At 36.4% G+C, this 13277-nt stretch overlaps 1 protein-coding gene across 1 annotated transcript; it reads left to right on the plus strand.

The window, feature by feature from the left end:
* The first annotated feature begins 9083 nt into the window (after positions 1-9083).
* Positions 9084-10175, plus strand: LOC138046412 (adenosine receptor A3-like). The gene has a single exon (XM_068893051.1). The coding sequence runs from the start codon at positions 9084-9086 to the stop codon at positions 10035-10037; it is 954 nt and encodes a 317-aa protein (XP_068749152.1). The 3' UTR covers positions 10038-10175.
* The last annotated feature ends 3102 nt before the right edge of the window (positions 10176-13277 follow it).

The raw sequence follows: 13277 nt of genomic DNA on the forward strand, positions 1-13277 counted from the left end.
CGTATTCAGAAAAGTGTTAAAGCATTCAGGATCGATCAGATTGTACTGTGAACTTACGTTAAGCAGAAAAAAAGTAGTTAATTTTTTATTGAGTGACCATATTTAGGGGCGAGATGAATTTTGTGGGGAACACAAATCTATTTCAGTTCGTTGGCGCGTATCGACAGTGGCGGTTAGTGCTGGGACACGGAACCGTTTTTCGTTCCATAGGATTTATGGATTAACTCTCTCACCCGGGGAAAAATGGTACAGGTCGCCGTCGTCTCTCGCCGACCGGCACTCCTTCGACGCTCCTCGCCGCTGGTGAGCGAGAAGACCTCTGGCATCCAGGGTAAAATGTTAGCCAATTTGTCGAAGGAAAGCTTTTTCAGCTCTTTCGAAGAGAGACTTGTCGCCTTCAAATCGGTAATTTTTTTGCGGGAAAATGGTGATCACGTTCCGAAATTCGGCGGGTCTAATCTGCAGATCGCAGGTCGCAGGTCACAGGTTGCAGTCATTGTTTCACCAATACAAAAAGTATCCTAAACATTCTTAAAAGGTAACCTTAGGCCTAAAATCTTTTGTCTAGGCCTAATTAGGCCTAAAGTTAGCTTTCAAGAATGTTTAGGATACTTTCTGTATTGGTGAAACAATGACCTGCAACCTGTGACCTGCGACCTGCAGATTAGACTCGCCGTCCGAAATTCTGGTAAAAACGTGGACTGACGAAGCTTATGGAATAACTTTGGTTCGCCTGTGTGGGGGGATTAATTGAGCAGTCTTGGTCTGAATGTCATGGATTTCTGTATTCATGTTTTCAAACGAGTTATGGAGGCAGTAAACAGTGTTGACGTCGGGGAATTCGGTGATGGAAGCCTTCCCGGTATACAGGCTCACGCTCAAACGTTGAGGTAAAATAATTGCTGTTAGGTTCAATTTCATGATATCAGGATGTCATGATAGCAGCTAGGAAATTGATAAGTCTGTGATTAATATTGAATGTGTCTCCCTATTACATGCTGGGAAATCAATTAGCCCGGAATGAGATTTTACACAGCTACAATTGGGCATTCTAAATTTCCCAGTTCCTCAGTTATCGAGTTTCATAAGTATAAAACTTAAAAATGGTTTGCTTTAAAATCAGAAAAGAACCAATTCACCGTTGCTGTTGAGAAAAGTGTATGGCAGGCAAAACAAGTTATATCTCGGTAGCCTGAAAGTTAACTGACAAAATAATTCGCCTGTGTTTAAATTAACAAATACACCAATACATCACTAACGTTTCATGTTTAACCGGAGAATTATGTTCGATGGTCTAATAGCAGTTGAGTTTTATTCCTCAGTTATCGAGTTCCATGGGTATAAAACTTGAAAATGGTTTGCTTTAAAATCAGAAAAGAACCAATTCACCGTTGCTGTTGAGAAAAGTGTATGCTTATGCGAGGCAAAACAAGTTGCATCTCGGTAGCCTGAAAATTAAGAAATAATTTGCCTGTGTTTAAATTAACAAATACACCAATACATCACTAACGTTTCATGTTTAACCGGAGAATTAGGGAAGCAGATGTTGGAAGGTGTAATAGCTGTTGAGTTTTATTCCTCAGTTATCGAGTTCCATAAGTATAAAACTTAAAAATGATTTGCTTTAAAATCAGAAAAGAACCAATTAACCGTTGCTGTTGAGACAAGTGTATGCCAGGCAAAACAAGTTATATCTCGGTGGCCTGAAAGTTAAGAAATAATTTGCCTGTGTTTAAATTAACAAATATACCAATACATCACTAACGTTTCATGTTTAACCGGAGAATTAGGGAAGCAGATGTTGGAAGGTGTAATAGCTGTTGAGTTTTATTCCTCAGTTATCGAGTTCCATAAGAATAAATTTTAAAAATGGATTGCTTTAAAATCGGAAAAGAACCAATTCACCGTTGCTGTTGAGAAAAGTGTATGCCAGGCAAAACAAGTTATATCTCGGTGGCCTGAAAGTTAAGAAATAATTTGCCTGTGTTTAAATTAACAAATATACCAATACATCACTAACGTTTCATGTTTAACCGGAGAATTAGGGAAGCAGATGTTCGAAGGTGTAATAGCTGTTAAGTTTTATTCCTCAGTTATCGAGTTCCCTAAGTATAAAACTTAAAAATGGGTTGCTTTAAAATCAGGAAAGAACCAATTCACCGTTGCTGTTGAGACAAGTGTATGCCAGGCAAAACAAGTTGCATCTCGGTAGCCTGAAAGTTAACTGACAAAATAATTTGCCTGTGTTTAAATTAACAAATATACCAATACATCACTAACGTTTCATGTTTAACCAGAGAATTAGGGAAGCAGATGTTCGAAGGTGTAATAGCTGTTGAGTTTTATTCCTCAGTTAGCGAGTTCCATAAGTATAAAACTTAAAAATGGATTGCTTTAAAATCAGAAAAGAACCAATTCACCGTTGCTGTTGAGGAAAGTGTATGCCAGGCAAAACAAGTTGCATCTCGGTAGCCTGAAAGTTAACTGACAAAATAATTTGCCTGTGTTTAAATTCAGTAACAAATATACCAATACATCACTAACGTTTCATGTTTAACCGGAGAATTAGGGAAGCAGATGTTCGAAGGTGTAATAGCTGTTGAGTTTTATTCCTCAGTTATCGAGTTCCATAAGTATAAAACTTAAAAATGGATTGCTTTAAAATCAGAAAAGAACCAATTCACCGTTGCTGTTGAGACAGTGTATGCCAGGCAAAACAAGTTGCATCTCGGTAGCCTGAAAGTTAAGAAATAATTTGCCTGTTTTTAAATTAACAAATACACCAAGACATCACTAACGTTTCATGTTTAACCGGAGAATTAGGGAAGCAGATGTTCGAAGGTGTAATAGCTGTTGAGTTTTATTCCTCAGTTATCGAGTTCCATGAGAATAAAACTTAAAAATGGGTTGCTTTCAAATCAGAAAAGAACCAATTCACCGTTGCTGTTGAGACAAGTGTATGCCAGGCAAAACAAGTTGCATCTCGGTAGCCTGAAGGTTAACTGACAAAATAATTTGCCTGTGTGTTTAAATTAACAAATATACCAATACATCACTAACGTCTCATGTTTAACCGGAGAATTAGGGAAGCAGATGTTCGAAGGTGTAATAGCTGTTGAGTTTTATTCCTCAGTTATCGAGTTCCATGAGTATAAAACTTCAAAATGGGTTGCTTTAAAATCAGAAAAGAACCAATTCACCGTTGCTGTTGAGACAAGTGTATGCCAGGCAAAACAAGTTGCATCTCGGTAGCCTGAAGGTTAACTGACAAAATAATTTGCCTGTGTTTAAATTAACAAATATACCAATACATCACTAACGTTTCATGTTTAACCGGAGAATTAGGGAAGCAGATGTTCGAAGGTGTAATAGCTGTTGAGTTTTATTCCTCAGTTATCGAGTTCCATGAGTATAAAACTTAAAAATGGTTTGCTTTAAAATCAGAAAAGAACCAATTCACCGTTGCTGTTGAGAAAAGTGTATGCCAGGCAAAACAAGTTGCATCTCGGTAGCCTGAAAGTTAACTGACAAAATAATTTGCCTGTGTTTAAATTAACAAATACACCAATACATCACTAACGTTTCATGTTTAACCGGAGAATTAGGGAAGCAGATGTTCGAAGGTGTAATAGCTGTTGAGTTTTATTCCTCAGTTATCGAGTTCCCTAAGTATAAAACTTAAAAATGGATTGCTTTAAAATCAGAAAAGAACCAATTCACCGTTGCTGTTGAGAAAAGTGTATGCCAGGCAAAACAAGTTGCATCTCGGTAACCTGAAAGTTAACTGACAAAATAATTTGCCTGTGTTTAAATTAACAAATATACCAATACATCACTAACGTTTCATGTTTAACAGGAGAATTAGGGAAGCAGATGTTCGAAGGTGTAATAGCTGTTGAGTTTTATTCCTCAGTTATCGAGTTCCGTAAGTATAAAACTTAAAAATGGTTTGCTTTAAAATCAGAAAAGAACCAATTCACCGTTGCTGTTGAGAAAAGTGTATGCCAGGCAAAACAAGTTATATCTCGGTAGCCTGAAACTTAAGATATAATTTGCCCGTGTTTAAATTATCAAATATACCAATACATCACTAACGTTTCATGTTTAACCGGAGAATTAGGGAAGCAGATGTTCGAAGGTGTAATAGCTGTTGAGTTTTATTCATCAGTTCTCGAGTTCCATGAGTATAAAACTTAAAAATGGGTTGCTTTAATATCAGAAAAGAACCAATTCACCGTTGCTGTTGAGATAAGTGTATGCCAGGCAAAACAAGTTGCATCTCGGTAGCCTGAAAGTTAACTGACAAAATAATTTGCCTGTGTTTAAATTAACAAATATACCAATACATCACAAACGTTTCATGTTTAACCGGAGAATTAGGGAAGCAGATGTTCGAAGGTGTAATAGCTGTTGAGTTTTATTCCTCAGTTATCGAGTTCCATGAGTATAAAACTTCAAAATGGGTTGCTTTAAAATCAGAAAGGAACCAATTCACCGTTGCTGTTGAGACAAGTGTATGCCAGGCAAAACAAGTTGCATCTCGGTAGCCTGAAAGTTAACTGACAAAATAATTTGCCTGTGTTTAAATTAACAAATATACCAATACATCACTAACGTTTCATGTTTAACCGGAGAATTAGGGAAGCAGATGTTCGAAGGTGTAATAGCTGTTGAGTTTTTTTCCTCAGTTATCGAGTTCCATGAGAATAAAACTTAAAAATGGTTTGCTTTCAAATCAGAAAAGAACCAATTCCCCGTTGCTGTTGAGAAAAGTGTATGCCAGGCAAAACAAGTTGCATCTCGGTAGCCTGAAAGTTAACTGACAAAATAATTTGCCTGTGTTTAAATTAACAAATATACCAATACATCACTAACGTTTCATGTTTAACCGGAGAATTAGGGAAGCAGATGTTCGAAGGTGTAATAGCTGTTGAGTTTTATTCCTCAGTTATCGACTTCCGTAAGTGTAAAACTTAAAAAGGGATGCTTTAAAATCGAAAAGAACCAATTTACCCTTTTCTGTTGAGAAAAGTGTATGCCAGGCAAAACAAGTTGCATCTCGGTAGCCTGAAAGTTAACTGACAAAATAATTTGCCTGTGTTTAAATTAACAAATATACCAATACATCACTAACGTTTCATGTTTAACCGGAGAATTAGGGAAGCAGATGTTCGAAGGTGTAATAGCTGTTGAGTTTTATTCCTCAGTTATCGAGTTCCATAAGTATAAAACTTAAAAATGGATTGCTTTAAAATCAGAAAAGAACCAATTCACCGTTGCTGTTGAGAAAAGTGTATGCCAGGCAAAACAAGTTGCATCTCGGTAGCCTGAAAGTTAACTGACAAAATAATTTGCCTGTGTTTAAATTAACAAATATACCAATACATCACTAACGTTTCATGTTTAACCGGAGAATTAGGGAAGCAGATGTTCGAAGGTGTAATAGCTGTTGAGTTTTATTCCTCAGTTATCGACTTTCGTAAGTGTAAAATTTAAAAAGGGATGCTTTAAAATCAGAAAAGAACCAATTCACCGTTGCTGTTGAGAAAAGTGTATGCCAGGCAAAACAAGTTGCATCTCGGTAGCCTGAAAGTTAAGAAATAATTTGCTGTGTTTAAATTATCAAATACACCAATACATCACTAACGTTTCATGTTTAACCGGAGAATTAGGGAAGCAGATGTTCGAAGGTGTAATAGCTGTTGAGTTTTATTCCTCAGTTATCGAGTTCCCTAAGTATAAAACTTAAAAATGGATTGCTTTAAAATCAGAAAAGAACCAATTCACCGTTGCTGTTGAGAAAAGTGTATGCCAGGCAAAACAAGTTGCATCATGTTAGCCTGAAAGTTAACTGACAAAATAATTTGCCTGTGTTTAAATTAACAAATATACCAATACATCACTAACGTTTCATGTTTAACCGGAGAATTAGGGAAGCAGACGTTCGAAGGTGTAATAGCTGTTGAGTTTTATTCCTCAGTTATCGAGTTCCTAGAGTATAAAACTTAAAAACGGTTTGCTTTAAAATCAGAAAAGAACCAATTCACCGTTGCTGTTGAGAAAAGTGTATGCCAGGCAAAACACGTTATATCTCGGTAGCCTGAAAGTTAAGAAATAATTTGCCTGTGTTTAAATTAACAAATATACCAATCCATCACTAACGTTTCATGTTTAACCGGAGGATTAGGGAAGCAGATGTTCGAAGGTGTAATAGCTGTTGAGTTTTATTCCTCAGTTATCGAGTTCCATGAGTATAAAACTTAAAAATGGATTGCTTTAAAATCAGAAAAGAACCAATTCAGCGTTGCTGTTGAGAAAAGTGTATGCCAGGCAAAACAAGTTGCATCTCGGTACCCTTGAAGTTAGTTAACTGACAAAATAATTTGCCTGTGTTTAAATTAACAAATATACCAATACATCACTAACGTTTCATGTTTAACCGGAGAATTAGGGAAGCAGATGTTCGAAGGTGTAATAGCTGTTGAGTTTTATTCCTCAGTTATCGAGTTCCATGAGTATAAAACTTAAAAATGGGTTGCTTTAAAATCAGAAAAGAACCAATTCACCGTTGCTGTTGAGACAAGTGTATGCCAGGCAAAACAAGTTGCATCTCGGTAGCCTGAAGGTTAACTGACAAAATAATTTGCCTGTGTTTAAATTAACAAATATACCAGTACATCACTAAGGTTTCATGTTTAACCGGAGAATTAGGGAAGCAGATGTTCGAAGCTGCAATAGCTGTTGAGTTTTATTCCTCAGTTATCCAGTTCCATAAGCATAAAACTTAAAAATGGATTGCTTTAAAATCAGAAAAGAACCAATTCACCGTTGCTGTTGAGAAAAGTGTATGCCAGGCAAAACAAGTTGCATCTCGGTAGCCTGAAGGTTAACTGACAAAATAATTTGCCTGTGTTTAAATTAACAAATATACTCATACATCAATAACGTTACATGAATAACCGGAGAACTCGGGAAGGAGATGTTCGAAGGAGTAAGAGCTGTTCAGTTTTATGCCTCAATCATCGAGTTCCATGAGTATAAAACTTAAAAATGGGTTCCTTTAAAATCAGAAAAGAACCAATTCACCGTTGCTGTTGAGGAAAGTGTATGCCAGGCAAAACAAGTTGCATCTCGGTAGCCTGAAAGTTAACTGACAAAATAATTTGCCTGTGTTTAAATTAACAAATATACCAGCACATCACTAACGTTTCATGTTTAACCGGAGAATTAGGGAAGCAGATGTTCGAAGGTGTAATAGCTGTTGAGTTTTATTCCTCAGTTATCGACTTTCGTAAGTGTAAAATTTAAAAAGGGATGCTTTAAAATCGAAAAGAACCAATTTACCCTTTGCTGTTGAGAAAAGTGTATGCCAGGCAAAACAAGTTGCATCTCGGTAGCCTGAAAGTTAACTGACAAAATAATTTGCCTGTGTTTAAATTAACAAATATACCAACACATCACTAACGTTTCATGTTTAACCGGAGAGTTAGGGAAGCAGATGTACGAAGGTGTAATAGCTGTTGAGTTTTATTCCTCAGTTATCGAGTTCCATAAGTATAAACTTAAAAATGGATTGCTTTAAAATCAGAAAAGAACCAATTCACCGTTGCAGTTAAGAAAAGTGTATGCCAGGCAAAACAAGTTGCATCTCGGTAGCCAGAAACTTAAGATATATTTTGCCTGTGTCTAAATTAATTTGAAATAAAGAGAATAAAGAAATAATTTTCCATTTTTTAATTGCATGATGCTGGCCGTTGTAAACCGTGTTTTAGGAAATATTTCATATTGATTTACTGTGCCTCTGGACTATTTTGACTAATCACTCAAAATGTATTTAAAGTAATTTGAGTTATTTGTGGTCTTTAAAACTTTATGACGAATTCTGCCCAACAAATGTGTCGAGATTAACACCTCTCTCTCTCTTTGTCTCTCGCTCTGTCTTTTTAGTGTGAGTCTTGTTACAACTCCCTCTGAGATTTTGGTAATTTTTTTTTACCTAAACAGCGGGGACCCACATTCCTGACCCAAGTTAAGCTCAACATGTTACCGCCTTTTAAATAAATAACCGTAATTTACCCGCACGCGCACGTATTACATGAGCTGTTCGGCCATCTTTTGTATGACTTTTGATTAAGTGGAAATCGTTGAATTCAATTCTTTATTAACTGTGAATCCGCTGTTAGAATGTTTTACCTGCGAAAATATGTAGCACTTAGAAATAACGGTGTACGAGCAGAGAGGGGGGGTGGGGCATAGGAGGAGGAGGCAGAGTGACATTTTTGTGTAGATGAAAATAGTATCCATCACCTACGCTTTTTTATATTTGATGAATATTTTTAGACAATACTGTGAGTGATGTAGAGGAACAAGACTTCAATGTGACCTTTCAGAAATGTAACTTTAATGAAAAGATTTGTCCGTCACTGTCAGTTAAAGCAAAACCGTTCATTTAATCAAGTTCGTTGCTATGAAAAGAAACTTAAGTTACAAAGCATTAAAACATTCGGAAACCACACAAAGAGGCTTAAAACTACCGATGGAGATATTCCGGCAAACAGAGATAAAGAAGAGTCATGTGTGCAGTTTAAGCCTACATTTTCATAAAGATATGTGAATGAAATGGTTTATATGACAACATTTTCGCAGGACCCTGTATACGATTTTTCGTATTGATGATTTCAAAAGTCATTTCATAACTGGGGGTAGTGTTGTCGGTGAAAGCATCGATTTCTGCCTCGGTCAATTCTGGTCCAAAAGTGCTTTTGTTGGCGATTTTTTCTCAGAGCTACAAAAGTGTTTTCAGCCTGCATGTTGGGAACCAATCAAAATGCTGGAAATCTAATATCCGTAGTTCAGTTTTTAATAATTATTTTACACATTTTTGTTGATCAAGTCAAAGTATTGTCATATAAATTACTTTTATTTACACAACGTGATCAGAATTTGGGCTCAACATGCAACTAGAGTTTTCTTTATCTTTGTTTCCCTTAATAAAAGGCGTAAACAGAAGAAAAGCAGGTGACATTAAATATAACCAGTATTCATCAACGTGTATGCATAAGGCGGCAGTTGAAACTTCCAAAATGGTGAACTGTACTGGATACGGAAACGCATCAAACATAACAGCGATCCGGATAATCTTTGTTTATAACAGTCCATTTGTTTTATTTATTTTTCTTCTCAACATTTTTCTTGCTATCACAGCCATACTGGGCAATACTCTTATCCTCATTGCGCTCAACAAAGTATCTTCTATTCATCCTCCAACAAAACTATTGTTTCGTTGCCTGGCGGTGACTGATCTTTGCGTTGGCCTAATCGTACAGCCATTGTGCATCGTTTGTATACTATTGGGGGTCATCTTAAGCAAAAAGTGGAGTGAAATTTTCTTACTGTCCAAGAGCTGGGAAACTTTAAATTTTATTTTGTGTGGAGTTTCGTTCCTTACAGCCGCTGCCATTAGTGTTGACAGGTTTCTCGCGCTGTCCCTGGGGCTGAGGTACAGACACATAGTGACGCCAAAGCGAGTTGCAGCAGTTATTGCCTTTTTATGGCTAACTTGGATTTCAATTGGAGTCATAGACATTTTTTGGAGCCTTTACATCGCCGGTAGTGCATCTTTTGTTCTCGGTGTAATTTCCCTGTTCATCTCAGTCTTTTCGTACAGTAAGATCGTCCTCACTCTGCGAAAGCGTCAAGTTCAACTGCAACCACACTTTCGCCGCGAACAGGGGAACGACAGGGAAATACCACTGAACATTGCACGATACAAAAAGAGCGTCTATAGCATAGCCTGGGTGCAGTTTGCAATGGTTGTTTGCTATTTGCCGCTTGTTGTTTACTTTCTTATGTTAACATCACCAATGGTCGAATTTGGTGAATTTGGATATGAAGCAAAATTTTTTTTTATGCTCTGTTCATTGACAACTACCTATTTGAACTCATCTCTTAACCCGATTCTATACTGCTGGAAGATACCTGAAGTCAAAGAAGCAATTAAGAATACAGTGAAATATATTTGCTGTCCTGTAAATTAATCTCGTCACATACCTTTTAAAACTACTTTAGTCTCACTACGCTAAGGTTATGCAATTCACCGTAACATTTTGGTCCTCTGAATTAGGATTTTTTGTATTGTTCTTATCTCCACAAGAAGGTAGATCAAGATTTTTTTCTTTTTATCTCTCATTCGTTATGATTATGCATAGCTTTTGTGTCTACTGCGCTTGTGCTAATACTAAGATATGCTAAAAAATGTTTGTTGAGTTTATCGATAAGTAATCCGTCATGCTGAAAATACACCGGAAGACACGACGACTCCATTGTCTGTCAACGTCACGACACCACCGGTTTGGGATGTCATAATGCAGCTGTGAAATGCTGCCAATAACCAGAGCCAGCGTCATAGCGCAGTTGTCAACAAAGTAAATCGAGATCGAATCTCGTGCGGTATTCAGTATTCGAGAAACCACCCACAAAAATATTTCGAGAGTAATATTGCAAATTCATAGTTAGAGTATTTGCACACTATTTCCAGGCAATGTACTTGGTGTGGTGGTCTCATAGTGCAGGCTGTTGCAAATGCCTTCGCATATCATAGAATTCCAAAACAGTTTTGAGAGAACAGTCACCTTACGAGTAGAGCCAAGTTGGATATAATCAGGCCTCCTAAATGAATTCACTCCAAACGTCTGTGAAATATTCAGAACAGTACCACCAAATAATCAGTCTAGCTCTCTTATAGGTAACAGGAAAATACATGAATCTGAAAGTTCCGCTGATGATAAGAAATCTTATATGCAAACATGCATGTTACAATTTGTTATTAAATTGATTCACCGGTGAAGCATACTTGAAATATTTTAGAAAAATACAATCGTTTCTATTTCACTGTACACATTAACTTGCTCGAGATGATTTCACATTACATAACTGCTGGTGCATATTTAACACTCAATATCAATTATACAATGTTCCGATTTGTGTATTTGTAGATCGATTTGATATGAGCCCGGAGACAATAAATGACATCTGTAATGGTGATTCTTATCTTGAAATTACGATGAACCTGTCATGTCTTTACCCAATATCATACATCACATTGCCCATAATCCAAAACCATTTTAAATTATTTTACTTACAACAATCAATACACTCTCTTATTAAGATAACAATGCTTTCATTACTTGTCTTGCTATAAAGATTTTGCATACAGACACATGCACGCATTGCGTACCTATTTTAAAGCCTGTCTCTATGTTAACATAATTTTTCAAGTCCATCTAATATGAATGATGATGAAGTTAACATTTAAGACAACTATGCATTAACAGCCAGCTTTCTGTTATACTTCGATCCAAAAGTCGTTTCTGAGCTTAACACTGACTTAACATGCGACCGGACCACTTACCTGTTAGCTCAGGTGGTAGAGCAAAGGAAAACTCGGGGTCTGTAAATGCTTATACTCTTTTTTCTTCTCGGAGAAAGAGAATGATCCATAGGACCCATCACTTGTTCATATTCAAAGAGCCCACATTCTGTTCGCAAAGACAAGGGCACGTATTTCCCATTGTTGTCGTCCGGCCTAAGGTCGTAATGTGTTTCTGTCAACTAGCACCTTTATGCAGACAACGGATGTATTTGAGCATAAATTTTATGGCTGTTAACCTTGCGATCAATGCGAGAGGTTACAATCTGCGTCAAAAGTCGTTGAGAAACCTTGTTAAAGGAGAACAACATTCAAACTGTTCGCATTATACTGGTCATATAAACAAGAGAACAAATGAAAGAAACTTTTAAAAACGCGATGTGGATTAGTGCATTGTCCAGTATAGCGGTGATAGCAAGAAAAATGTCAAGAAAAACAAAGAGGAAAAAGGAAGGAGAAGTTTGGAGAAGTTGTCAAGTTTTGGAGTATTAAAATACAAACTTCTGTAGAAGAAAACAACCTGCCTTTTACGATGTGTTTTTGAAAATCAATACTTCAATCATGTAATTTTTTGTGCCCTAATCACAACTTTTGCAAAGCTTCTTAATTAGTACAATGGCACCATGGCACACAATCATCTCTTTCAAATAGGTTTTGTGTAAACAGTTTGGTTTGTTTATTATTATTATTATTATTATTATTATTATTATTATTATTATTGTTATTATTATTATTATTATTATTATTATTATTATTATTATTATTATTATTATTATTATTATTATTATTATTGTCATTACTTAATTGCTACCTGCTTGGACATCACTACGCAACTGTTACAACAACCATGTCTGGAATAATTTTGCTAGGGAGCTAAAAACTTTGTCGTTTAACAGAAAATTCACGTTTTCCGTTATTAAAGAGAAAATATTACAAGCAATGCGGTCAGTTGAGTTGACTTTCGAAAGCATTAGTGCGGAAAACTCGTTTGTACTAAGGATCATGTTGAACTATCGTCATATAAATCACTATCATTACATAACCAGAAGCTCGTGACCTTGAAGCGTTTAACTCTGGTTCAGAGCTGGGTTTTTTCAGTTTAAAAGTGTCCTTATTTGGATGTAACATAGCTTGTGCATTTTCCCGCGCGTGCAGCATCGATCTTATTTTTGTCCATATTTGGGCATAAAACTGGTGTTCCCAGCTTTGTTCCAAGGAAAAGAGTTGCAAGTAATGTTCTTTAACTTATATTTGTTTTCATGGCGCAAGCTAAAAGCTTTTGCTATAACCTGAAAGTGAAGAACAAATCTTTTTTTCTAATTACATTTCTGAAAGGTTACAATGAGGTCCTATTCATTAACCTCACTCACCCCTTAATTTTTCAAATATTAAAAGCTGAGTGTTTTAACAGTTTTTCTTGAGTATATTTTGTCGGTTCTCAGGTTGAATCCGTTGAATTGATGATCTTCATTTCACCTGATTTTACACCCAGACACAAAGACAAAAATTAAAATTAAGAACAGGGTGGTTCCATCAGTCGTTAATACAGCAAGCCATTGCTGTATTCCTGACCGCAGATTCATCAAACATCACTGAAAAGCAAATTAAGACATTTTAGGTGCTTGTCATAGGTAAAATTCCTTTTCCCGAGAATAAATTTTTTTTCCCCTCCGCTGTATGCGCTCAAGCTTATCACTGTTTCGTGCGGTGTATGGCGACCACACAACTGATCCATATTCCTTTTACGATCTCACCAACGTGCAATGCAGCACCTTCAGGGTTTCGGTATCCTTCCAACTTTTACAAGTTCTTCTGAGTAGGCCTAAACTTCTATTAGCTTTATTTGTAA

This window comes from Montipora capricornis, chromosome 4, assembly GCF_036669925.1.
Source record: "Montipora capricornis isolate CH-2021 chromosome 4, ASM3666992v2, whole genome shotgun sequence".
In the NCBI taxonomy this organism is placed as follows: domain Eukaryota; kingdom Metazoa; phylum Cnidaria; class Anthozoa; order Scleractinia; family Acroporidae; genus Montipora; species Montipora capricornis.